The sequence below is a fragment of the Siphateles boraxobius genome, unplaced genomic scaffold (assembly GCF_051911475.1).
Source record: "Siphateles boraxobius isolate OS27281-9 unplaced genomic scaffold, OSU_SipBor_1 2, whole genome shotgun sequence".
Classification (NCBI taxonomy): Eukaryota; Metazoa; Chordata; class Actinopteri; order Cypriniformes; family Leuciscidae; genus Siphateles; species Siphateles boraxobius.
This window is the reverse complement of record NW_027508810.1, coordinates 9848164-9875851: the sequence shown is the minus strand read 5'-3', so window position 1 is coordinate 9875851 and position 27688 is coordinate 9848164. Positions and strand designations below refer to the sequence as shown.

The 27688-nt window shown below is 37.7% G+C and overlaps 1 protein-coding gene and 1 long non-coding RNA gene across 2 annotated transcripts; both read left to right on the top strand.

Annotated features, from left to right (window-relative positions):
- The first annotated feature begins 1915 nt into the window (after positions 1–1915).
- Positions 1916–2665, top strand: LOC143744207 (uncharacterized). Its single transcript, XR_013205806.1, has 3 exons — positions 1916–2087; positions 2340–2503; positions 2643–2665. It is a non-coding gene; the product is annotated as an uncharacterized LOC143744207 (long non-coding RNA).
- A 3178-nt stretch (positions 2666–5843) lies between these two features.
- On the top strand, positions 5844–26966 carry spon2a (spondin 2a, extracellular matrix protein). Its single transcript, XM_077235598.1, has 6 exons — positions 5844–6157; positions 13863–14093; positions 17276–17496; positions 23453–23644; positions 24650–24824; positions 25647–26966. The coding sequence occupies exons 2-6, from the start codon at positions 13865–13867 to the stop codon at positions 25832–25834; spliced, it is 1005 nt and encodes a 334-aa protein (XP_077091713.1). The 5' UTR covers positions 5844–6157; positions 13863–13864; the 3' UTR covers positions 25835–26966.
- The last annotated feature ends 722 nt before the right edge of the window (positions 26967–27688 follow it).

Sequence of the window (27688 nt, the reverse complement as noted above, 5' to 3'; positions counted from 1 at the left end):
TAATTGAGTTATGTAGAACGTTATATGTTGTGTTTGGCATCTGTATTTCGTTAATTCAGTTTGTTTATGTTAAAAGCTGAAGTTTAGGAGTGTAGGTTAACCATAAAGGTTCGGCAGTAAACATTCTTTATGTCTTGTAAATGAAGGAAACTCCTGTCTTAATGGGCTATCTTGGAAAAACGGTGTAGAAAAAAACAACACTTCCTCTGTGTAGTTGAGTGAGATGGAGTTTTACGTAAATGGAGGTTTTATGATGGTTGCTCCTTTCAGCTGATGTCAGAAAAGTGGTAAAAAAACATTTTTTTGTTGTTGCAGTGATTCACCATTATATCTGAAGTTTTGTAAGGATTGTGCAACACGGAGATGTTGAAACTTTAAAGATTCTTTGTTTTTGACGTCCACTAACCTGATCTTTTACATGCATGAAACCAACCCCCATGTGGTTTCAAAGTGTTGCTTACAACTTATTTTTCCATAAATTCCTCCAATAAACCATTTCCCACAATGAAGTGCATTTTATTTTTCAAAGGCTTTGAAAATACCTAGTTATTACACATTTGTAAGCATATTGAGTGTTATTAGTCTTAATGAATATTTAAGTGTTGACGGTTTTAAAACGCATAGATTTTTTTTCTTGCATATGCACTTTCATTTTCATCTGATAATCAGCCATATTGCTTGTCCACATTCATCACAATTACTTTTTAATGGTTTATATAGAATATAAAAATCTTAAATTCTCTCTAAATAATCAGAGAAAATATTTTTTGTTCTGAGAGTTACCCATTTTTCCTCATTAACTTCAATTCAAATTCAAGTTGAATTTAAGTAGAAAGTCCTATTCTGAAATGCACAGGTCTGTGTTTGAATGTACTATACAGACGTGATGCATGCTGTATCGTATGTCCAGAGGCGGCCTTTGCAATTTGGAGGCCCGTTTCAAATTAACAGTTGAAGCACTCCCACCCCCCATGGGAAAAAAGACTGCAGTCACAGTGAATACAATGTTCTTGTCTATCACTTCATTATCCCTGTTATATTTTAAAATGTTTTATCATTTTTAACTCTTAATACTCTATTAAACCAATTATGTCTCTATAACCAGTACTATTGTTGCAATCATGAGCAAAATCAAAAACAGCATTCAATCTTCATCACTCTTTCAGCCCCTAAGCTAAAATGAAACGATAGTACCAAAACCACCAGGAGGTGGCGACAAATAATTGTCTTAATGAGTGACTCGTTGAATAATTTAGTCATATTAAACAGCTGATTCATTCAGGGACAAAGCAAGTGAATGTCTGCATCTGAAACGGCATACTTCCCTACTGAAAAAATAGTATGTGACAAGATTAATATGTCGGAATTCACGGTACTCATAAAAGAGTAGACATAAAATGTGGTGAATCTAGTATGTCTGGATTACATTCATAGGCTACTACACACATTCATATAGAATATACTTTATTTAGCAGTCACTACTTATTCTGAATAATTACCTACTCGAGAGAGTACACGATTTCAGACGCAGCCACTGTCTCTGAACTGAATGAATCAGCGTTTTTGAACGAATTGTTCTATAACACGGATTCATTCAGTAACAAACTGAAACTGTTGGCAATGGCTCTACTGTTTGGACATATTTTCTTTGGCAAAATATACCACAAACTATTTTGTCATGGGGTACGTTTATACGACAACTATATCCTTAAAACGGAAAACGTTTTTCCTTTGAGTTCTCCGCGTACAGACGACACCATTGTCAAAATGAATCAGAATCCCCATTCACACGGATCACAGAAAACGACTAAAAACGCTGTATTCTGCTGCCAGGCCATTAGATTGCGATGAAACACTATTGATTGAACACGTAATGCGCATGTAGCTTACATGATTTCATCGCCTTCAGAGATTCGTGTTTTTGTTGTTTACATTGAGACCTTTTTCAAAAGCCCGTTTTTATAAGTTTGTGTTTTCAGGCACCCAAAACGCTGTTATCGTGTAAACAAATGACCAGAACGCTGTTGCCGTGTAAATAAATGACCTAAACGCATATAGTTTACGTTTTTAGTTGAAAACGGTGTCAGGTAGACAGCCCCTAAGTCACCTAAGATTAAATACTTGAACATTTATACTTGTTTATTGAACTGTTGTATAAAATCAATATTACATTTGCAAACGTGCCGCTGATATTCGGGAAAACACTTTTGCTCGTGTGGTATTGCTTATAAATAATCAAAACAGGAACTTAGACAATTTTTTGCACCATATCTTGGATTTTTTGGGGCATTTTTATACATTATGCTGGCATTTAAGCACCAAGCCCCTGTTAATTTCAGACCCAGGTGTGCGCGTGGCATGATGGCGGGCTCTTTTTTTTTGCGCTCTTTTTCGAGCGCAAGTGAGGACCCTTCTGTTGCAAGGCCCGTTGGGTGAAACCTATGGGTGAAACATATCAGAGGCCACCACTGCATATGTCTACACTGCAACTCCAGACAAGAAGGTGACCATGTATTATGTCTAAAATGGTTTCCCTCAGACAAGACGTAAAACTAGATTCCACTGTTTATGGGAGTCAGTCAGCAGAGAATGACTGTTTATCCAGCACTCTTACCCCATGTAAATGTTTTTTTTTTCTACAGGTTTGTCTTGCTGGACATTGCCAGTTTATTTGACATGGCTTCAATGCATCGCCACTTAATACCACAGAATGACGTCACTGACAAGTTGTCGGAGGTTAAATGACAGGAAAAAGTGAGCTGTTAAAGGAATAGACAGCCACACTTGAAATACTGAGCACAAATGACATTTTTGAATGCTAAATTTGTTTTATTGTCCTTAGACGACTGAGCATGAGCTCATGTATCTTATGTCACTCTTTACCGAAAATGCCCCAAAATCGATCAAAGTTTTTGGATTACACATCTGTAAATTGGCTGTTTTCGCAACCACAGTTATTTAAACTGAACAAACAAGTTAATAAATAAAAACCTACAGAATTTGAAATCTTAGTGAAGTATTTGGTTTTAGTGTACTAGTGAAATATTGCCAAATAGATCAAGTTTAAGTTGCATTTGGCTGCAAATTCTTTACTCATTGAGACTGTGTGCGCAGTTGCGAAAATGCTTTATGCATACATAATCCTGTTTCTTGTACATTCTTGATCTCATCAGCTCCCCTCATCCCTCTTGCTTGCCCATTGGCAGATTTATCGAGGGCTTTTGTCCAGGAGAGGGTCATGTTAGGGTCAGTGTACTCAATGTACATAACATTTAAACCGATCACTTCATTTGTGGTGTCCAATCCCATTTGCGTCAATGCAAACCAATCACCATTCAGTCTGGCCTCTGATGAAGTGATGACTACCTTCGCCTGACACGGGAAGCATTACCAAATTTGATGAATAGATGTTTTTACATTGGATTTTTCCTGTAAATGCCAGTCTTGATTTATGGAGCCTAGTAAAATCTACTTGGCTTTTCAGCTTTTCTGCTGGTGTCTTTTCTTGGTGGGCAAATGTGTCTTATGTTGGACTGACGTGAGCTCCCAAAGGGACCGACTGCTTTCTAACCAGAAAATTCCCAGATGTCATTCATGTCTAAGAGTGTGTTATTATTAAAACCAATCTTCCTCTGCTAAAACTGTGAACCTGATTTCACCAAGTGCAACATGTTCTTGGATCAACATCTTTGTTGATGATGGAACAACATTCCAATCAACCAATCAATTGAGGGACAAGTTTACAGTTTGAGTGAAGTTTAGGCTTACAACCAGGGTTTGGTGCTTCTACATCAGGGTTATTCACCTATCATGTCCCTCTGATTTTAAGGATAACTTATGCATGGTGTTAGGTTTAGAGGTAGGGATATAGTTAAGACATTTTTTGGACAGGAATGTTGACCCAGCAACACTTCTAATTTGGCAAATTCTGGATGTGCTGATAAAACCTCTTGTACAAGTGTGTGATCTGCGTTAGATCAGCCATATCAGTGCAGAATTACTTAAGCAACCAACTCTATTACTTTTGCTCAAATCTCTAACCCCTAGGTATTGAATGTCATGGTGTAACATGCCTCAGATTGTTTGGGCTACTGACATGATGTATGGAATGAAAAGTCATGTGGCTCACAGAGGAAATCTGGACTGTTTTCTAAGCAATTGGATGTTGACCTGAAGGGTCTCAAGTTCCTTTTGGAAACAGTAACATACTAAAACAAACCCCCTCCAAACACTTTAGCAACTGCATAGCAACTAAATTTGTGTTGGCAAGTAATTTCTGTGTGTAATAGGATAAGATTTTGTATTTTCGGGCTTCTTGTTCGATCCACTGCAAGCCAAAGAAATATGTTAATATTGAATAGAATAGAAAAACTTTATTAATCCCCAAGGGGAAATTGCAGTGCTGCAGCAGGATTTTAACACAGAATACAAACCAAACATATTACATAGACTGACATATACTGCCAAATAAATAAAATAAAAAAATAAAATAAAAAAATTGATACAAATATTACATGTATCTTAACAAGTATAAAATGTATACACAAGTGCAACAGTGCACAAAGATGTGAAGTTAGTATCACATGTGAATATATTATTTTTAACATTATATTTAAAAACCAATAATGTCCTTTATCATTCACGTATCATTCAGTCTCCTCATATACAGTCAACTGTAAGCGTGTCATTTTTCGGTGGGTTCCTCTGATAAGTGTAAACACTCACGTGGTGCTGTTGTTCTGTTTGTTTGAGAAGCCCAACACAGCAATAATTGCTCAACCAATGGTGTGAGTTTGGGGCGGAGCTTTCTGTTTGTCTGACCAATGCCAGATGGAGGAGTGTTTAGGAAACCTGTTAGAAAACAGATTTTAATGATTTGTCACTTGTTATTTCTTGTCAGCAAGTGGTATTAGAGGGAGGGACCTTCTTATTTTAGAGAACATTGTACAAAAATTTGGTTACACCCGTGAGTCATCAAATTTTGGTCTGTTTTCGATGAAAAGAAAGACTGCTGTATATATTTTTAAAGCATACGTCAGCTGTAACGTAATTTTTTTTGTTACTTTTAGGAGTTTACCAAAGCGACAACTCCCATTTTTGTTTAATGAGATAAATAATAATAAAAAAACATCAAATATGAATAATTTATTTCTACAGTGTGTAAAGCTCTGAAGCTTTCATTTTAATCGTATAATATCTATGCAGTTTGAAACGGAAAGTTAAAATATGGCTGCGTCTGAAAATGGAAGAAGGCATAGTAGGTATATTTTCTTAAAAAGTACTTATTTCCTGGGCGTTAAAAAGTATGTTCTGTATATGCAGTGGAATACAATCAGGATGAACTATTTGTCATAGTGTCATTTGTGTTGCTTCACTGCCATTTACAACTCCTCTCCTGTGACCTCATGGGAGAGTAATATTTCAGGTCAAATAGTAGGTCAACCGAGTACTTTTTCCCTCCTATTTCACTAATACGCTGAATTCTACTTTTTCACAGCTTTTTTTCGACTACTATTCGCCGGCTAGTAGAGAAGTAAGCCTATTCAGAAGCAGACGACAACTGTTTTCAAACAAGTTTCCCAAACACTCCCCTTCCTCTACAATAGGCGAAACAAACAGAGAGCCCCGCCCCCAAAATCACGCCATTGGCTGAGCTGTTGTCAGGCTGGTTGCACAAACAAACCGAGCAATGTTTTGATAGAGCCACAGAGAAAGATTTACACTTTCCAGGAGAAGCAACTTACAAATGACGCAGTTGTATTACAAAGTTAAGTATTTTCACATGAAATTCTTTAAGCAAAACATCACTGAAATTCCCAGATACAAACAGGGATCCAAAGCTCAGACAGCTATAAACTATTAGATGAGTGCCTACTTATGGAGTCAGTTATTCATACATGAACACATCAACTTTGGCGTTACACATGGTTCTGTGATCTCGCAGGAGAAGAAAAAGAGATAAACGAAGAGGACAGGAAAAAAAAGCAAGACTATTACAAGAGAGAGAAAGTGTGTGTGTGTGTACCCATACATGGAGAGGTGGGGGTAAAGAATGGGAGGAGAAAGAGGAGGGTTAAAGAGAGCATGAAAGTGAGGTATCTTGATCCGTAGTGCACATCTCCACAAATCCCGTCCTGCTGTCTACCATCACAGCCAGGTAAGAGTGAGCCATTCACTAGCATGTGTGTTTGTGTGTGTGTGTGTGTGTGTGTCCTGTGCTCAGGCCGGCTGCTGTGGCAAAGGTTAAGCCAAGACTTGCTTTTCAGCTTCTCGACTCTCCTGCTGTGCCTCTATATACCGCAACCTTTCCCACACTCCTCTTCTGCAGGTTTGACGTCTCTTTGAGGAACGACGCTGCAGTCCGTAAGTGTTTTAACACATGTGCTGCTCTTGACAGTTATTTAACTGTTATTTTCCCCCTCTTCTCATTCATTTCTTACTCTGAAGGTTTTGCATTTGCATGCGACTCCTGCTTGCAGTTCAAGCGCACTGCGGCTTCATAATTACTCTCCCTGTAAGTTTAAGCTTAAGTGTCGAAAAGCCGCAAGCTCTTTGGCTCTTTTCCGTCTCCTCTGGTTTGGTTGTGTCTGGTTTCGTGCTGAGAGCAGAGGTTTGCTGCGTCTCTGTGTTTGAGAATACGTGTGTCTTTTGACACTGCAAACAGAGGGAGGTTTTCTTTAGGTCAGTGTCACGCAGCATCTGCAACCACTGGCAAGTGCATCCTTCCTAACCCACTAAACAAGCCTGAGTTTTGTTACATATGTAATTTAATGTCACAGCCCAATCCCCAGAGAAAGAGATAATGTGGAAAAAGTGGGACTTTGCATTTGTACGCGTGCAAAATGTCACCGCAGATGGGAGATCAAAATATTTATACTGTTTTAATAGCCAGCGGATGGTTTTGGGGAATGCTGACTGCACTAGACGAGGCATTGTTTCAAGGAAATGTCTCCGTCTCACATGAACAAACAGATCTGCCTGTTTTGAGGACAAACATTATTGAGCAATTGCAGCATGTGTGCCTGATGCTTGTAGGTTATAGTCACTTACTTTCACAGATGAAACCAGTTACATTGCAGTAAAACGGCTGGATTACTTTCCCCTGGCAAATGCCATCTGCTTTTCACACTTTCAACAGATTTTATTGTTCCCGTTTACACATCAGCACTAAAATGCAGTTTAAACTCTGTTATGTTATTTGCTGGAACTGGAAAAGTCTTTCAAACAGCTACGCCAGAAATCTGTTCCAAGGTCTGTTGACTAATTTATTCATCTACACAGATACAAATAAGCTCTTTTGTTTCAATGCTTGTCCAGTTTTCTTTCCAAAATGTAGATAACCATGATTTTCATGTGATGCAACCAACATGCATGAAAAAAGAGGAAATGATGTCATAGAGACGACCCCCACAGACCCTCATAACTGTGAGCCAAGGTCGATAAGTCTCTTTAAATATCAGATAATTTGACCTTTTTATGACATGGAAAGATTAGTTCAGGCTGTAAATGCCATGTGGTGTAACTCCCCAAAAACCTATGATACATGGTAAGTGTGTGTTTTGACTGGTAAGTCAAAAGTTTTGGATCTTTAAGATTCTTTTATGTTTTTAAAAAGAAAGCTCTTCTGCTCACCAAGGCTGCATTTAATAGGTTAAAAATATAACAAAAAACTAATATTATGGAATATTTTTACACTTTAAAATGTTTAAATATAAAGTGTATATAGTAAAGTGTAATTTATTCCTGATGGTAAAACTCATCATTCTGATATGATGATTAGATGCTCAAGAAACATATTATCAATGTTGAAAACAGTTATTTACATTTTTATTTCAGGATTCTTTGATGAATAGAAAGTTCAACCAGGGGGCAGTAAGAATTTTTATTAATTTTTTTGGGGGAAATCAATAAAATAAATCAATAGTTTTTATTTATCAAGGATGAATTAAATTGATCAAAAGTTACAGTAAAGACATTTATAATGTTACAAAATATTCTATTTAAAATAAATGCTGTTCTTTTGATCTTTATATTTATCAAAGAATTCTGAAAAAGTGTTTTCAACATTGCTGATAATGAATTTTTTTTGAGCATCAAATCCGCATATCAGAATGATTTCTGTAGGATCGTGTGACACTGAAGACTGGAGTAATGATGCTGAAAATTCTGCTTTGACAACAGGAATAAATTACACTTTGAAATATATTAAAATAGAAATAAAAATTATTATTATTATTTTAAATCATATTTTTTAAACTTTATATATATATATAGGCTATATGTGTGTGTATATATATATATATATATATATATATATATATATATATATATGTATATATATATGTGTGTGTGTGTATATATATATATATATATATATATATATATATATATATAGGCTATATGTGTATATATATATATATATATGTGTGTGTGTGTGTATATATATATATATATATATATATATATAAATTTAATCAAATAAATGCAGTCATGGTGAGCAGAAGAGTGTTTTAAAAAGATGAAAAATATGACCGATTAAATTTTTTTGACTGGTAGTGCATATGAATAAATAACTTGGCTTTAAAATATTATTGAAAGCATTTTTGAAAATAAGTATCAAAATGTGTACATTCACTGATTACTCTTATTATTTTATAATTATTACTTATAACATTTTATGGACAGTATTTTCTGATTTTTTATCAGGCAAATTATATATGAACAAACCCCTCTGTAAAAAACTTCAGAATAGAGATGGGAACATAACTGTAAAGTCTGGTTTAAGTAGGCCTATGTGTTATTGAAGTGAGTATTTCTGCATACAATTTTTTTTTTAATTATACGTGTAATTGTAATTACAGACTACGGACGCAAATAGTCGAAAGTGTAGCCTAATAAACACTTAAATGTGTATTTAGCATGTTTTCTTTCCAGTCTGAAAGACGACATTATGAAAACAAAATAAATCTCAAAATTGATCAGTGCATGAAAAAACATTAGTTTTGCCTTTTAGTGTATTTCTTTTTACCGTGTATGTTTTTTCAATATGAAGACTCGTGTCGGCACCTTAAGTATTGTGAAAGAATCGAAGAGCAGATTTCTTGTGTCAGAGCTCTTTAAATTTGTGCATCAATTTAGAAATTTTCCAGCAATGTTACAACTTCTCAAGCGGCCAGATTGCAGTGGCTGATTTGCCGGCATTTCTGTTCACGCACGGTTCACCTCTAAATTGGAAAAATGCAGTTGGAAAAGTCTGAATGTGTGAAAGCGGCGTGACATTTCAGATTTTCCAAAAGATGCCGAAACCTGATCTGGCAAACATTGGAGAAAGAGACTCTGAGCTCTGAAGAAAAAGAACGGAAACCACAAAGGAGTGCACGCTCAGTCCTCACTCGTAAGATTTTATCCGTGTCCCATTGAACCTGCGGTCTAGCCGGCTTTAAAACAAGGAGCGTTTAGCTGCTCTCTCACTCCAGAACTATGTCCATTAGACATGAGGTCATATGTGGTGACTCAAGACCTCTCTCTCCTCATGGATCTTAATATATCTGTTCATTATGAGCACTATTATAATAACCCTGTCCGCTGTTTTTATTCATCAGAGTCACCCTCTCAATATATATGAACTACAGGTCCAACCTAAACCTACATTAATGACTTCAAATTTTGACAGACGAGCATAAAAATACCAGAAGCGGGGACGCTGCGAGCCTGTGTCTTTGATCTGAGGGTTTGTCATCTGAGCGTGGCTCATTATAAACTATGGTGATCCAGCGAACGCGGCCAGAGCAATAGTCTGAGCCTGCTGTGATGAACTTGTGCCCTTTGTCGCTTCGCCTCTTTATTAAAAGACAGAGGCAGACAGACGGTGCAGATCCCAGTATCTCATGCAGTCATCCTCTAACCCTTCTGTCGGGTCTAAGCTGGTCTTGCGTAATGCACTCTATCACAGGATAAATGGGATGAAAATAAATCAGTCACGCACGCTATTGCTGTTGTGTTATTTTAATTTAGTCAGGAATAAACAGCAAGCCTAGGGTTGTTTGGAGAAGAGGGGGTTGACGTGACTGTGGGTTTCTGGGTAAATATGTGCTGTGGTGATGTTGAGTTCATCACATTTGTGAACAGCTGTTAATTATGTTTTATTTAAAGCTAAATTTACTCACCCATTTGTTGTTTCAAAGTCTTTCTTGAAACACAAAATTAAATATTTTGAATGTTCACCTTGCTCCTTTTCATACATTGAATATGAAACGGGAAGGCGCTGTCAAGCTTCAAAGTAGACAAAAAACAACCGTTAAATCTCATGCATGTTCATGAATTTTAAAGTGCCGGTATTATGCACATTTACACGTTTATAATTATATTTTGGGGTCTGCTAGAAAACATTTCCATGATTTGAAGTTCAAAAACACATTATTTGTCTGACCCTGGTCTTTGCTGCAGCACCCCTGCCTGAAACGCTCTGTTTTAGTTCCCGTTTCTTTAACCCTTAAATGCATTCATTTTTCGCTAATCATTATTAATATAATATAATACTCTCCTGATATTAGAGTAACAATTACAGAAGAATAAAATAAAGCATATTTCGTTACCTTTTGGAGCTTGGAAGAGTTCAGTTTGAGCCAATGTTTTATAACCTCATCACTGTCCTCGTCAGAGCTCATTTCCAAGTACATTCAGCATCTGGCTCATATTCGCCATCTCAAACATATTCTAAAAACTGTAATTTTCAACATATTCAAAATCAATATTTTGATAGCTGACAGATCCACCATCAATTGAGAGTGACACTAATATGTGATTGTGTTCAGTACTTGCTCTGGATTAAATCGCGGAGGCATTTGAATTTTTGCTGATGATACTTCCTATTCTTTTGTTTTCCGCCTGCGTAACTATGGTTGAAACGTCACTTCATCATTGTGTATCAAACAATGCCCTTATTCAGTCATCAAAGATTCAATTATTGTTGTGCAGAAAAAATATACTTACACTGTTACACACCTCGGGTTGTTAATTACCCTACACAATTTTTACAAAAATCATTTTTTCCCCTTATTTTGTTTATAATGAATTGATTGAGGAATACTAAGATGGTTCATGTCTAACTTTATGACATGACTAACTTAAAAAAAATATAATGATGAGGAGGGTAGTGAATGACGTCCCGGAAGGGAAGACCCGAGGTATGCGTTTAAGGCAGTGGTGTGAAGTAACGAATTACAAATACTCACGTTACTGTAATTAAGTAGTTTTTTTCAGAAATTGTACTTTTTGAGTAGTTTAAAAATTGTGTAATTTTACTTTTACTTGAGTACATTGTAAGTGATGTATCGGTACTTTTTCTCCGCTATTTTCCTTCTGTTTGTGGTCGTTACTCGTTACATGCTTGTTTTAATTTTATTTTATTTTTATCCATCAACGTGATTGGATCGAGTAATCGTCTCATGACTGTCATCAAATCAAATTAAGCATGACTGCTGTGGAAGTGCATTCTTTACGCATCAATTCAATCCAGATATCAGCGTCTTCCTCTAATATGCTAAGGTACATTTCTGCTTAATATGATATTTATATTGGCTGGCCTGTCTACAGGGCCTAGCATTTGGTCTGAGGTTGGGGGTATTGCGTGACGAGTTCATAATGCGGTGAATTCCCGCTCCCATTTACTTCACAATCACATTATAGAGAGACGCGCGTCACGATCTGTGCACTGCCTCGTCTCGCGTTCGCCATGCCGCCAGATTCAGAATCAGTGCACTCTATGAACCATGGCGTTAACTTGAACTGCATTTCTGTCAGTGCGTGACTAGAGCTCGTTAATAAACAACGTTTTTTGATTGATCCATTATACAATCCGTCTTCATTTGGCAAGTGCACTTGCGTAATGCACTTGCCAAATGCTTCGCGAGACTACAAAGAGACATGCATTTGTGTGTGTGTGTGTGTTTGTTTGTTTCTTTTGTAAAAGTTTCCTGGATATAACTTCCCTATTTAATGCACAATTTTCCTTACAAATTATATTATCAGCATTACAATGCGAGTAAATGTAGCCGTGTAAAATGTAAGGGATGATGCCACCCTTCTAGAACAATGTGCATTTACGTTTAAATTGTAACATATTTAATAGCATGGAATTAAAGTGTGTAATTAGTGTTAGCTCACTATCTTAGCCTTTTTCAGTGAATTAGGTGAGGTAATCTGATAATATTAGTGATTCTCATTTATCAAAACACTAACATTGGTACCGTTTTGGAGAGAAATTGGGTATTTTTTAATCTCTCTATATTTAACTCATCTCATGGTGTGTGATGCTGAACTATCATATGCGTCTCTAAAGGTTTTTGAATTCTTTGCACAGTTATGAATATTGATATTTTATGTGCAACAATAGCATGCTCAGGCCCAGTGGCTTTTCGCCTAATTTTAAATGCTCCCCCCCCCCCCCCCCCAAATAATATGATTTAAAATGGTGATGAGTGTACTGATTTTATGCATTTTAAAAAGATGGATGATAGATATTCTTCAATCTTCCTGACAAAGAACAAAATATAATGTGAATTACAGTATGTGCATTTTTTTAATTTATAAATTGTAGTGCACAGTGTTTAAGGGGTAGAATCCGCAGCTCAGTACTCACTACTCACTACTCATGAGTACTTTTAAATAAGCTACTTTTTTAAGTAGTTTTTTGGACAAGTACTTTTTACTCTACTCACGCTACATTTTTTGGAATGTAATGGTACTTTTACTTGAGTATGTTTTTTCAGTACTCTTTCCACCACTGGTTTAAGGTTTAAAGCCCGCCTTTCCTAAAAGCCCAGTCTGTTCTGATTGGTCAAAGTGTGAGTCAGAAATGTTCACATGACCTTGTTGAAAAAACAGCATCTCCTCGACATGGTGAAATCTCCTACCCAACTGTTCTTTGAAGCGGCCAAAGCAAACATTATGCAAATGTATTTACATGTTGATAAGTCACAATAATGGCAGGACTACAAACGAGTCGTTTAATGCAAGTGTTTTCTGTTGGAGAGATTCACTCTCTTTGGTGTGGACTTTGTGCTTTGTAATTTTGCAGATTGTTTACATGCACATAAACAGAAATTTAGATACTAAAGGAAAGGTTAAAGCATAATAGTTGCACAAAAATGCAATATCAAGACAAGTCACACCAGCTTTAATGTCAATGACATCCAATGTCGACTGCTTTACAGGATTGTCGTCATTAACTTCAAACACATCTTTCTCTTCCATATTTGAACACGTTTGAATGCTAATGAAATTTGAGCTAATGTGGAGGGGAAAAATTTCAGTAAATAACAACTTTATTTTCGGTCATATAAATCTGGAATACAGCCAATATGGGCTATTTTATGGTTACATGCCTCTTTTGAGATTGACAGTCCCAGTCTAAAATTCACTTTCATCGTATGCAAATTACTGCTCAGGACTTCAGTTCCTCAGAAGAATGTTCAGTCGAACAGGTTTAGAGTAAATGATGACAGATATTTCGTTTTCAGATATTTCAGAAAACCAGTCTCTCATAAGGGTTTCTCTAAAGCAGCGTAACTTTGTAATATAAGACGGTTGGTGTCTTTGAATCCGGAGCAAGCTGCAAATCTCAGATGCTTCCTCGACAGAGGATTAAGGTGTCAGGAACCAAAGTTATGTAATTTCCTATTGCTATATATATTTGCTGCGTGAGTGGATCAGAATTATTGTAGCATGAAAAACTCAAATTTATTTGATTTCTACATGGTCTTTTTGTTGCTATTAACCATGAAACGGAGAAAAAAAACCTCTTTTCTTCAGAAGTGCACTGTACTTTGCTAATGACTTTTCCTGCTCTTTTTTCCTGACAGAGATGATGTCATCGGAGATCTTTGTTCCTGGTTGGCTGCAGCATCTGGTCGTCGTTCTGCTCAGGTTTACGCTGTCCTGCGCGGCCCCAATGACCCTGAACAACGGGACTGAGTGCAGCGCTCGAGGACCCGCCTCTTACATCCTGGTGTTCACCGGCCACTGGAGTCCCCAGACCTTCCCCAAACAGTATCCCCTGTTCCGACCACCTGCTCAGTGGTCCAAGCTCATGGGTAAGACTCCTGCGAGGTGGCGGAAAGTGAGATTGTGAGCTTTGTGAGAGATGAGGTGTTTGGTTGACGATACAGACGTAGGTTGCTAGATGTGGAACATCTCGTTCTCTGAGGTCGACCGCCAGCGATGGCTCCACGTTCTGTTAGGGATAAAGCTGTTCAAACTTCCTCACCATATGTCAGGACTCTAAGCTCTCACAGCTGGCCTGTTAACACTGCTATTTGCCCCGTCTACCCCCCAAACATACACGCACTACCTGCCACACCACGTGAGCGGGGCGGTCTAATGAGGAAAGCAGAACGAGAGAGAGGTTGAAGAGAAATAACCGTTGCCAGATGACACGGGCTGCCCTGCACATTCGCCCTTTTCTTTTACGCTCCTTCCATAAATACACAACGCATGCGGCCTGCAATGCCCATTCACTTGGCCACTGCAATGGCGTTTTCTGGGTGTCACTGGTATACCAGCCGAGACCAGCAGCAGACGTGGACGCCTCACCCAAAACATTCGAAACCCCAAGATCCAGAAAGTTCAGGCTGTGGCTTTGGAGGCGCTGAGATGATGTCTATGCGGTTTCTGCTGCCTTCCGGGTGCCTTTATGGCTCTCTCTTTATCCATTCATCACTGTTGTATTACACTTATGTTCAGAAACCGCACATTTTTGTATCTAATCAAAAGTTTTTGCCGTGTATAACTTGGATGAAGGATGAGACAATTTGAGGGCAGATGGAGATAGAGAGATAAAAGCGTGGGAGACGGTTGTGGTTTGTGCTTTAGCTGATTGAGGTCAGGTCTCTTCAGTTTTTCTGTCCACATGTGAGCCAGACGTGTAGCATGGAGAGACTAGACGTGTCAGCGTGCCAAACGTGCTCCCTGCCTTCCTGTCATTCTCACTTGTATCTTTTTCTCTCATTCTCCTGCTCTCTCGCTCCCAGCTCAGGTTCTGCCAGACCAAAATGGTTTGTAGCTATGAAGAACACACTGGGACGTTAAAGAGAGGCTGAAATCATTTCAGAAACATCATCTTAGCTCCTGCCTTTTTCAAAACCTCTATTGTGGTATCAAGAATCTAATAGGTGAATTATCAAACTAGGCACGTTTTGTGTTTGGAGGAATAGTTCACCCAAAAATGATGGTCTGTGTTTACTCATGATTATGTCGTACCAAACCTGTCGTAAAAAAATACTTTTTTCTGTAAAACACAAAAGTAGCCTTTTTTTTCTGTGCAGCTCTTACTGAGGCAGTTTACAGTGACTACGTTTATGCTTTAATCCAAAGTGCCTTACAAAAAGGAAACAAAAGCAATTAATCAAATATTTGTTAAAGACCACGTCTGTTAAGCTTTAAAAAAGAAGTTCATATAACATGCTTGAATATGTAGTCGCACAAACTGATTTCACCAAGTGCAATATGTTCCTGGATCAACATCTTTGTTGATCCTGGAACAACATTCCAATCAACCAATCAGATTTGAGTTTACAGTTTGACAAGTTTAGGCTTACAATCAGGGGTTAGGTGCTTCTACATCAGTGTTATTCATTATTCAAATCTTATAATTTCCCTCAGATTTTAGGAATAAGTTATCTGTAGGGTAAGGTTTAGGGGTAGGGATAGGGTTAGGACTAAATTTTCGGAAAAGAATTTTGCCAAATCTGGATGTGCATAAGTTATGGACAGTTATTGCTAGGAATCCCAGAAATCTGAATGCAAAGTAAAAGAAACCTGAAAATGTGCGGCTTAATGTGCGGCTTTTTTTTTTACAGGCCGCCATGCTACGGTTTCGTAGAATTCTTGAAAACTAGAAGAGTCTGTTGGTTTATTTGTATAGGTTGTATAGTATTTACAGTCATTACGTTCCTGTGTATATTGCGTGGATGACGGGTGGTTGGGCAGATATTGTGTTTTGCGGTAGGTGGTATGCCATATGGAATCGTTGCCACTGAAACTGCATATTAACGCACCAGTGGGGCTCGACAGCCTTAGTCAAACGGGTTTGCGCGTATGGTTGGGTTGCGGAGAGATTGTGAGATTGTGGTTAGGTCTCAGCAGCAAGAGGGAAGTAGAGGTCAGTAAGCTGGGCTGAGTTGAGTGGGGGACGGAGGGGGGGGACTCTGGGACGCCAGAGTCACTATCGAGCCCTCTTGAGGTGTCGTGGGCTATTCGACGAAACACTGAGGACGGAAGGTGCCCACTTGAAGACCCTACAGATGTCCCCTACTCCGCTCAATCCAGACGTTTGTCATGGGGGGACCGCACTGTGGTTGCAGCCGTTGTGTGTGCTGACACGTGTTAACACTAGACAGAAGGAGTTTCACATCACCATATGGAAAGAAGCTTAAATGGATGGTGAAGCATAGGTTACTGTAAAGCTATGTCTTAGTTGGTGCTTATCTTTGCGAAAGCTGAGTACAAATCAGCATGAAGTTTTAACATCTACTCTCGTGTAATGGAAATCATTTTATCGTCTTACTACTCAGGTGTGCAATATTTGTTTTTTGTAAACTAAAAGTTTGTAAAGCTCCCTTTGACGTTAAAATGCCATGTGACAGTGAGTGAAGACCTTGTTGTAGTATTTGCATACCAGTTTTTGATTGGTCTTTATGTCTGTTTGCATACTGAACTGAGATTGGTCTTTCTTCTTTGCACACATTTAACCACTGTATAGTGCATAGTGATTTTGAGTTCAATGGACTACACGCTGAATGTCATGACAATGTCAAAGTGATTAATTTACTCAGAACCAATACCGAAAACTTAAGTTTACCCAAAACATTAACCTTTTTCCGCATAGCAAGCTCTGATATTATCTTCAGGGCATGAAAATCTACTTTAATATATTACATAACGGTCTCGGTCACCCCTGCACTTTAGGTGCGCACTAGACTCAAAGTAGGTCTGGCTTTTCTCACTGAAGGGTTTGTTTTTAGGTGTTTATTTGCTTGGCATTGGGTATTTTGCATGGCTTTATTTTAAACAGCTCGAGGTGTGTTAAGCACAGATAGAAAGTGGCAGAACTGTATTTGTTTTTTTAAATCTGATGAGCAATAAAAACTCATGGAGAGGTAGTAATGTTCAACAGCCCACGACAGAACTTGCCAGAGGAATCACGAGGCCTGAGAACATGAGCAACTGATATATGTTTCAGTTTACCATTTATACTTTTACCTGTGAATCTGTGCAGCCGTGACCCATAATGAGCAGTACCGGCTGTGGCAGGAGGGGGCGCTGGCGAGCGATGGCTTGAAGAGCTTTGCTGAGCAGGGGCTCACAGTGGATCTGGTGAAGGATGCGAAGGAGGCGAGGAAGGGGCGAGCGGTGGGGTCCATGTACCGCACAGCTGGGATTCCCTCTGGCATCGGCCACAGCTCCACTGAGATACTTCTGACGCCCAGGAGTCCGCTGGTGAGATGACCATATCACTACACAAAATCGATCATTGTTGTGTTCCTACATTTTTTTTCTATACCTAAAAATATTTTGGGTATGTCAGTTCATGAATTACTGAAAGAGCTTAGGTGATAGAATAACACTGTATCTATTTTGATAAGGATTGTTTGATTTTCCCAGTAGAAAATTAGGTAAATCTGCCTCATTGGAATTGAAATGAAAACAGATCTTTGGAAATAATGATCACCAGGATGGCTTGTAGAAAGGGACATTCAGAAGTGGATCTAGAACATTTTTTTAGCAAGGCGTTGGCATGTGACAACACCAAAGCAAGCATCTATGCATCATTCTCGTGGATTTATGGCTTGGCATAAACAATTGTGCCCTGAATATTCAAAACTGTTACATTAACACAAAGTAATCATCTATACTGTTTGAAAACAATAAGAAACAAATGAGAAAATAACGATATCCACTGTAACACACTTAACAGATTCTAAATGTAGGTCTGTCAACACTACACAGAACATTTGTTTTATTAACATACCGTAGGCTTCTTGAATAATATATTAATCACAAGTTTAGTGCATCAAGTTAAACTACAAACTTGAAATAAAAACTTTATAATTTGCTTTTAAACATTAAAGAATGGCCAAAATATCAAAGCACTGAGACATCCATCCATCCATCCATCCATCCATCCATGCATCCATCCATCCATCCATCCATCCATCCATCCATCCATCCATGCATCCATCCATCCATCCATCCATCCATCCATCCATCCATCCATCCATGCATCCATCCATCCATCCATCCATCCATGCATCCATCCATCCATCCATCCATCCATGCATCCATCCATCCATCCATCCATCCATCCATCCATCCATCCATCCATCCATGCATCCATGCATCCATCCATCCATCCATCCATCCATCCATCCATCCATCCATCCATCCATCCATCCATCCATCCATCCATCCATCCATCCATGCATCCATGCATCCATCCATCCATCCATCCATCCATCCATGCATCCATCCATCCATCCATCCATCCAGTATTTTAAGTCTCAAACCACCCGGAAACGGTACACGACACAGGTCAACTTAAACAACGAGAAACATTGTGAGTGGGAGGGGATTACATTTCTCAGATTTCTTGAATTTTCGATTCATAAACAACTGGGAAAACCAGTCCATTTGTTTGTGAATTGGGCTACACTGGTTGTGCTGTGTGTTTTTGACTCAAAAAGAACCGGTTCATAAGAGTCGTCTGTTATGAAGTCGACCACACAGCGTGTCCAGCCCGCAAACACAACAAAGATGTGTTTTCTTGCCATTTTTCCACAATATTGTTTTATATGCCATCACATTGAAGCGCCGCTACTGAAAAGTGGTACATGAAACACTACTTAGTTTTATATTTTTAATGGGATAAATCTGGGGTGGCAGATGTGGTGGCAATGCTTTTTCTTAGATCCGCCCCTGGCAGTTGTTCTCATTCCAACAGTTTTGACCGTTTAGTTTCAGACATTTTCATTGCACTACTCAGTGGCGTGCAATTGTGTTTTAAAATGAGGAGGCAAAGTCCTCATCGTTTTTATTGCATTTTACACATTAAGTTACACTTAATGTTGACCTGACAAAACAGTGATATCTTAGTGTGTAAGTTTACTTGCTTTTTAGGTAATCTTCTGATTAACACCATTATTTATTCATTCAGACCGATTTATGGTTGTGTCCCCGTATTGTGACGCATCCATAATGGATTATCGAAAAATTAAAAATGTAGGCTGTTTACTTGGTTCTATGCATAATTTTTGGAGGCAAGGATCATGAGCTTGCAGGAGCGGGTGTAAGAAAACGAAATGATTGGAGAAGTCCTGCATACGTCATTCAGTTTTTTGATCAGACTTTAGTAACAAAATTTAGATCTATATTGCACAAAGACAGACTTCACCAGAGCGCAAGTCTCCAAAACCACATCCAGAGTCCCGGGACCTCCAGACCACAAGCCTCACTCACTCCCTCCCTTCCGGCTCCTGTGCTGGGTTTCCTGAACCCACCAGATCTGCAGATAGAGAGAGCCTGGATCCTTTCCTTCTCACTTTCTGGAATATTTATTTTCCTTAGCCATGAGTCAGTTGGTTATAGGGTCTAAAGGCAGCGCTGGTGCTGCTGGTGACATACATATCTTTATTGCCAAAGTCTGGAATACAAGGTAGACTTATTAAAAACGGCAACTACCCTCAGATGCGCTTGGCATTCTGTCCTGCTGGCATTTAACCACAGCATGGCGGTATGTCTGCTGTGGCGCTGCTGTTTTTAGATCCGCAGGGCAGTAAAGTACGACTGCGAGTATGAATTTGGCCTTGGGGTGAGACTGTGACGTGTGTGTGTGTGTGTGTGTGTGTGTGTGTGTGTGTGTGTGTGTGTGAGCTGTGAGTGTCTGTTCACTTATTATTGATGAACTGAGTGCTTACATCTTATTAATATTAAGCATATTTAATAGTATTAAACTCCAGCGAGTGATTATTTGTCCTGAATGTTTGTGCTACAGAAATGAATGATATCTCAAATCACACGGCGTGTAGATCTGACGTATTATTTTTCTCAGTGATCAGATTTAATAATCCCAGAAACGTACATTAAAGGAACCCAAGAAATATTGCACGCAAATGCTTTTTTGACATGCAATTTAAAATTGCCATTAAAAAAAATGTGTTCATTTATTATTTTATTTAAATCATCCATTAAACATAATTGTAAGTATATACAGCAGTGGCAAAAAAAGTGGTGTCCAGCCTAGGTTAATTGACATGTTTACCTTTTATTCAAATATTATAAAATATGTGTTTTTAAGCATATTGTTTAGTTGTGCTTGGAATCAATTGGTTTATTTGTGATAACGCAATGAAACATGCTAAATTGTGCAGACATACTTTTTTGGCCAGGCTGTCTTACAAAGAAATTTTGAACACATGCAAAAACAAGAGAGAACCAATGAAAATATTAATAACTGGTTATTTTGTAGGCAGTGTAGGTTTTTTGCTGTAAGCTTTTTGTTCTTTTTCACCTTTTTTTTGGTAGTAAAATCAAACCTGTTGCTGTAGTTTGCCATTTTTGCCAAATCATTTGTCAGATAAATTCCTTAAAGTTTAGTGGTTTGTTCTTCCCTCTTTTTTTTTTAAATATTTAAAAAGTATAAAATATTGTCTTCATACTTTGATTGTTAGATTGAACATTAATTACCCAACAATTATATATATATATATATATATTCCAACACTAGCAACAACATAGCAATGGACAGTAACAAAGTATTTTATTTTTCTGTACATATAAAGCATCAAGAATGGAAATCCACATTTGACAGTAACTTGAGGTGACAGTAGCAGTAGTAGGTATATGTTTGGGATGTGGATGTACATTTATTTATTTAAACAAAACAGTAACATCTGTAACTCTTCTCTTATTAAAAACAAAATTCAGACATACCTTTATCTTCTTACCTCTGTATGCTGTCTTCATCTTTCATCAAATACACATTTGTGCTGCAGCCGACATTGAACAGTGTTTAATTATTAAAGATCTCCCAAAAAGACTGCAGTGTCCGATTTCAGCTTCCCGCACATTCATGACCAACAACCTCAAATCAACAGGAAAATAAGGTAATCAAAAACAGCCAAATGCTGTCCAAAATTACTAAAGGTTCTTTTTGCATTTAATAGGATCCAGACCGTGTGTATTTCTGCAAAGTGCGAGCCATGCAAGAAACCACAGCGCGTTCCAGCAGCACATGTAGACAGACAGAGGAATAGATATGTATTATAGAATAGTTGTGTATTATTTTTCCTGACACACTCTTCTGGCAAATCAGGGCATTGGTTTGGCAATTATGTGTTAGTGTGACTTTGTGCCCTGAAGCGAGATTGAGCTCTATTAGCTTGGGGTCAGAACAGACAGAAGAGGGATGAGGCACCGCTCGCTTCTCACGCCAGAGAAATTGATATAGCAGGAGGTATTCCTGGAAAAAGCCACAGAATGAGAAGAGATGTGAGGGAGAGACGAGAGTAAATCCAGCCTGGAGAAAAGTCAGCCGTAGACTGGATGTTGTCACAAGGTACCAAAATTGTGGCCCAAATATGGATGCAAAGTGCCGACTATATCTGTCCTGCTTTTAATGTTTGCCTTGGGAATGATGGATTGTAAGTAATTCACACTGAAATGCGTACTATAAAAAGTGAGATCCAGTTTGAATGTAGTGTTGCTTAAGTTTGTGTCCCAGGGGAAAAGATTGCTCTTCCAAAGTGCAAGAGAATCCAGCGATTCTCAACCTTTTTGACTCCAAGGCCCCTGTAGTATACAATAATTTACCTCGATTAACGATATGACTCCATTAGTTTCAAGAACTGTTCCTCGGTAAAAACAGCAGCTTTGATGGGACAAGTTTTTAAACTTTTTTCTCTAGGGGTGTTTGGTGAATTTAGCATTTTAATTCATATCAAAATTCATATCACTTTATTTTTAAATTATGCTTTTAAGTATCAACTTTGCCTCAAATGACTTGCTTAGTATTCCATAAAAATAGTTTAAACAGAGATTATAGAACAATAAAACTGTAGATGCCTGTTTTTTGTGTGCATATCTGTTGATTTTTTTGTTGTTGTTGCATATCAGCAATTCTGAGCAGTTTGAGGCATTTTTGATTTCTCTTGAAACTCTAGAGGAGACATGTGAGATTCTTGGGTTTCCTTTTCTCAAGAGGCAAATCTAAGAAGCAGGACATTCAATAAAATCTCCTTTTGCTATTTAATCTCAATTGCTTTCCAAAAAAAATAAAATAATAATAATTGTAGGTACACTCCACTCTTAAGGTACCAAAGAGATTTTTCGCAGCAATGCCTTAGAAATACCATTTTACGTTTCCCAAAGAATCTTATTTTTCTTAGTGTGAAGAACATTTTAATAATCTAACGAACCTTTTGTGGAATGGAAAGATTCCGTGGATGTTAAGATTCTCCACTGAAACCATTGACAGTGCTGGGGATAGTTACTTTTAAAAGTAATGCATTACAATACTGTTACTCCCTAAAAAAGTAACCAATTGAGAACTAGAGTAACTAAATTGAGTAACTAAAAGAGTTGTCAGTCAATTAATGGGAAAACAAAGTAACTAGCATTACTTATAAAATAACTCAGATATTTTATTGTAAATTTAAAACGATTGCGTTACATTAGTTACTTAACAAAAGTAATCTGATTACGTAACTTGCATTACTTGTAATGCGTTACCCCTGAAATTGACCACTGATGCCAATAAAGAGTGTATTAAAAAGATCATCCCCTTTTGACTAGCACTAGTAAGCAACTACCCAGAACACACTAGCAACACCCTAGCAACCACATAGCAACACACTAAAATCAGCGATGTTCTGGTGAGTCTTCCACTCACATTTTGGTCAGAAAATATGAATCTGCGTTGTGATTTCTCTTTTATAGAGAGTTTTGACTGATATACCGTAAATGAACTCAAGCAGACAGGATCTGCCAGGTTTTATTGTATGTCTGATGAATCATCTTTGGCTCTATATTAGGCTTGTGCTCATCCTGAAATAGCCACTGTCACAGTACGGCTGGTTTCTCTCTCCGACTGTGTCGTGTGGATATTCCCTCATTCTGCTCTGACCGAAGGGGTCCTCCTGAATGAGGTCACAGTCAAAAAGGAAACATTCATCACCATTTAAAAAAAAAAACACACATGGTTTAACCTAACATACACAGGAAGGAGTGGAAAATACTGGAAATGGCTACAAAGAAAAGTTTCAGATGTGACTTATGAAGCCAATTATGTTAGCAGAGCTTGCTGAAAAAAGGAAGTGCATTGTCAAAGGTAAATCAGGGTTGATAATGTCTGTGTATGTTTTCAACATGAGAGTGACTGATCTTGTGTTTTCTCTCACAGCTGTCTCTGATAGTGAAAGTGATCCCCAGTCCAGACTGGTTTGTGGGGATTGACAGCCTGAACCTGTGTGAGGGTGGACAGTGGAAACAGGAAGTGACCTTTGACCTGTACCCATTTGATGCCGGCACAGACAGCGGCTTCACTTTCTCCTCACCGAACTTTCCTTCAACACCTCCTGAAAATATCACCATGGTGAGATATTAGATTTTTATATTTTAATACAATGTAAAAGGTTTAAAATAAAAATAAAAAGTATTTTATATTATTTAAATATTTTAAATATGCGTGAAAGAAAAAAGCCTACTAAACTTGGTTAACCCTCTGGGCCTCTTGTTACGTTTTTCTTCGGAATGGGATGACACTGGTTACTTTTGTCACATTGGTTATTCGAACACAAAATACATCATGGACATGATTCAGATATGTTAAAGGGAAAAAAAAATCATACTTGACTCATTCACGGTCAAACCGGAGAAATACGAAAAACTACGAAAACGCCGAGATTCTTTTGGTGGTACAAAATACAAATCAACATTTATAAATGTGGAGAAAAAAAGTGCACAGCAATGAAGAATTATCACTATATCCATTCTTTATTTGAGATTTTTTAATGATCAAAAATGCTTTTCATGTGTTCCCTTTCTTACAAAATGTTAATATTTGATTGTAGTCATAATGCAAAACCTGACGCTTATCTAACAAAAACTATCTAAACCTTGGCAAAAAGTAGTTTTATAATGTCTAAATATATATAAAAATACAAAACCTAATAAAATTAAGAAATTATGTCTAAAAAAATAATGGGAATCTAAAACCCTCTCTATATACAGTATTTATATAGGTAAGTTTTTATTTTTTAACGACTCCAGATGACACTATTCTCACAAAAAAAAAAAACGAATGGAAAAATAGCTTAACATTTTTTATAAATGTTGCATAATATCATAAAATAAAATAATAATCAAAAAATATTATTGAACAAACATATATTACATTGATTTTCCTGAAAAAAAAGGGTTACGTTTCAAGGCTTCGGTCACTTTTGACTGAGAAGGAGTCATTTTCATAAAAGGCAAGAATGTCAATTTTCGTAAGCCGAACGTCACTTTTGGCCACTAATGTATTTGCAATATTTCTGACTAATTCAAATAATAAATCACTGTTTTAACATATCTGTGTTGTTTTATTCTGATGCAGATTACCTCTCAGAAGCCAAACCACCCAGCGAATTCCTTCTATTACCCTCGGCTAACAGATCTCCCGCCTCTGGCCACCATATGGGTGAAGCGTCAGAGCCGCTCACCTGTCCGTCAACAGAACCGGGTGTCCAATCACATCCTGCCTGAAGCAACCAAACCTCACAGATTCTCAGGTAGATCTGCTTACACATTTCACACATGCAATGGCAGAGCATTGCGTCTCTTAATCGTGATCTTCATTTGATTTGCATGGTAAATCCAAAAAAGAAGTGCGATGTGCTTCTTCAAGATGTTTTTGGTTTACCAGAGCATTGTGTATGATTTAATGTGTTTTTAGGCCAAGTAAACAGTTTAGACTTGATGAACCCTAATGCACGCCACATGTGATAAACCATTTTTATTTGCTTCCACAAATATTTTAGCATCTGCGTTTAAACACCATTTATCTGCACTTTCTGGCCTTTTACATTCAAAAACAGTCATATTACACACTACATGAAAGAAAATATCAGAAAAATCATAATAGGGGCACTTTAAGGGATTTAGGCCCGGTTTCACAGACAGGGCTAAGATTAAGCCAGGATTAGGCCTTAGTTAATTTAGGACATTTTAAGTTGCTGTTATAAATGTGCCTTAGAAAAACGCATTACAGCTGTGCATCTTGAGACAAAACAATGGAACTAATATATATTTTAAGATATGTCAGTGCAAGTTGCTTTGACTTAAAACAACCCAAACATGTATTTTAGTCTGCGACTGTAGTCTTAAACCTTGTCTGTAAAACCGGGCAATTTTCTATTGCATGTTGCTATCGGGACTTCTACTCTATAATACACATTTTTTATATGCGGCTCATATCAGAGCCGGCCTGCCCTAGATTACGCCAGTGGCCTGTTTTTCTTTATCTGACAATGCATAAACAGCCACAGAAACATAATCTCCTGACAGATTGCTTCCAGACTAGCGATCCTCATGATTCCTGCATGTTTTTTCAGAAACGCCGCTGGACTGCGAGGTGTCGATGTGGTCGTCCTGGGGCCTGTGTTTGGGGCCGTGCTCTCGGGGTGGACTGCGCCATCGCACCCGTTATATCCTGCTGAAACCCGCCAACAGTGGCACGCCGTGTCCCGAGCTGGAGGAACAAGAGGAGTGCACGCCGCACAACTGCCTCGCGTATCAGTGATGCCGGTCACACCGCTGGCATAGACACTTCGACGCTGTCCAAACGGAGAGCCGAGTTTAACCTCACGCCAATGCTGAGTCACGAGAGAGCCGCCTGGCTGGGACGTCCAGTGAGCTGCATTGGCTTCTCTCCTCACTGGAAAAGAACGGCTCGTATTCTGTTAATAGAGACTTTGATTACGGGTGCTTTACTCGCAGTAATCTCAGTGTATCTTTGCATAATCGCACATTATTTTGCCAATATAGATTTGTGGAATAGAAGACTTGCAGTTGCCCAACCACTGATTTGAACATAACTACATGAATTAACATAAGCCTTCCTCTCGATCTCACAACAGTAGCAACCTTTTTGAAGTAGCCTAGTTGGGTTTTGAGTGATTTGACAGTTATGGTATGCTGTGGAAGTCGACTGGTAGTTCACTAGTAGTAAAATAACACTTGAAGACACCTCAGGTCCTGTCTCATACAGGCCTAATGATGTTTAAAATACAGTTTACAATATTATCTTGTGAGGAATCACACAAAAACAAACTGTGTCGTTTATCAAATAAGGGACCCTTTAGATGTGGTTTACACAACCGGTCAAAAGTTTGGAATCATGAAGATTTTTCAATGTGTTTGAAAGTAGTCTCTCTTATGTTCACCAAGGCTGCATTTGTTTCGTCAGTAAAAACAGTATTATTGTGAAATATTATCAAAATGTAAAATAACTGTTTTCTATTTTAATATATTTGATGTATAAGCTGAATTTTCTGCATCCTTACTCCAGTTTTCAGTGTCACATGATCCTTCAGAAATCATACTATAATGCTGATTTGCTGCTCAAGAAACATTTATTATCATCAATGTTGAAAACAGTTGTGCTGCTTCATATTTTGTACCATTTGATGAATAAAAAGTACAAAATAACAGCATTTATTTGATTTTTTTTTGTTACATTACACATATCTTTACTGTAACCTATGATCAATTAATGCCTCCTTACTTACCGCAAACTTTTAAAAAGTTATGTATCACAGTTTCCTCGAATTTTAAGCAGCAAAATCATTGAATGGTTTAAAATTTTTGACCGGTAGTGTATATGTTGTATTTTATGTTTCTTCTAATAATAAACGATGAAATTCTCTCTCAAATAATCTCATCCTTAATTGTTGCTTTTTTTGTGGTAGCATTTTACAATCATTTTCTTTAATAATATTAACATAATTAGTAGTAATAAAATGTTCCAAGATTTATATGAACACGTGAAAAAGATTCCTATGTTCCCCAGGCCAGTTCTCAATGGTGTCTTAATATACATTAAGTAATTTTTAAAAGGTCAGGCCTCATTTTCCCAAGGCCCTATCAACTTAATAAACACATAAAGGAGCTATCTCTTTTGTGATTCAATTACTATGCAACCATATAGTTCCCTCAATCTAGGCCCATTATTGAGAGCCATCCGGCAGTGCTGGGGAACAGAAGACCCCTTTGATAAGTTCCCACAATAACCCATGTCTTATTGAGTAAATACAGACTGTGGGAATATACTTTTTCAGGTTCTCGCACTGAAAAAATAAACCTGTAAAATGTACAGCAAAAAACAAACACCAGCTGTGGTTGTCAGCACATTACCGTAAACAAATGGCTGCAACATTTTAAATTGAATGGCACTGAAGTTAAATTTATGTTAAACTATATATTTCATTAACTGAAATAATGTTAATATTCCATCTAAAGTAATGGAACCTGTTTTGTGCCTGTATATACTGATAATATACTGATATACAGTGTCATACATTCACAAAACACCATCATGCTAACAAAAATGACACTGGTTAAAATAATGTTTATTCATTGTTTTGACCAAATAAGA

Bases quoted from the DNA above. Each gene is read 5' to 3' on its own strand.
- spon2a (XM_077235598.1), top strand. From the start codon at position 13,865: ATGATGTCATCGGAGATCTTTGTTCCTGGTTGGCTGCAGCATCTGGTC. The intron at 17,497-23,452 runs GTGAGATGACCA...TTTCTCTCACAG, and splicing joins TGACGCCCAGGAGTCCGCTG to CTGTCTCTGATAGTGAAAGT. The intron at 23,645-24,649 runs GTGAGATATTAG...ATTCTGATGCAG, and splicing joins CTCCTGAAAATATCACCATG to ATTACCTCTCAGAAGCCAAA.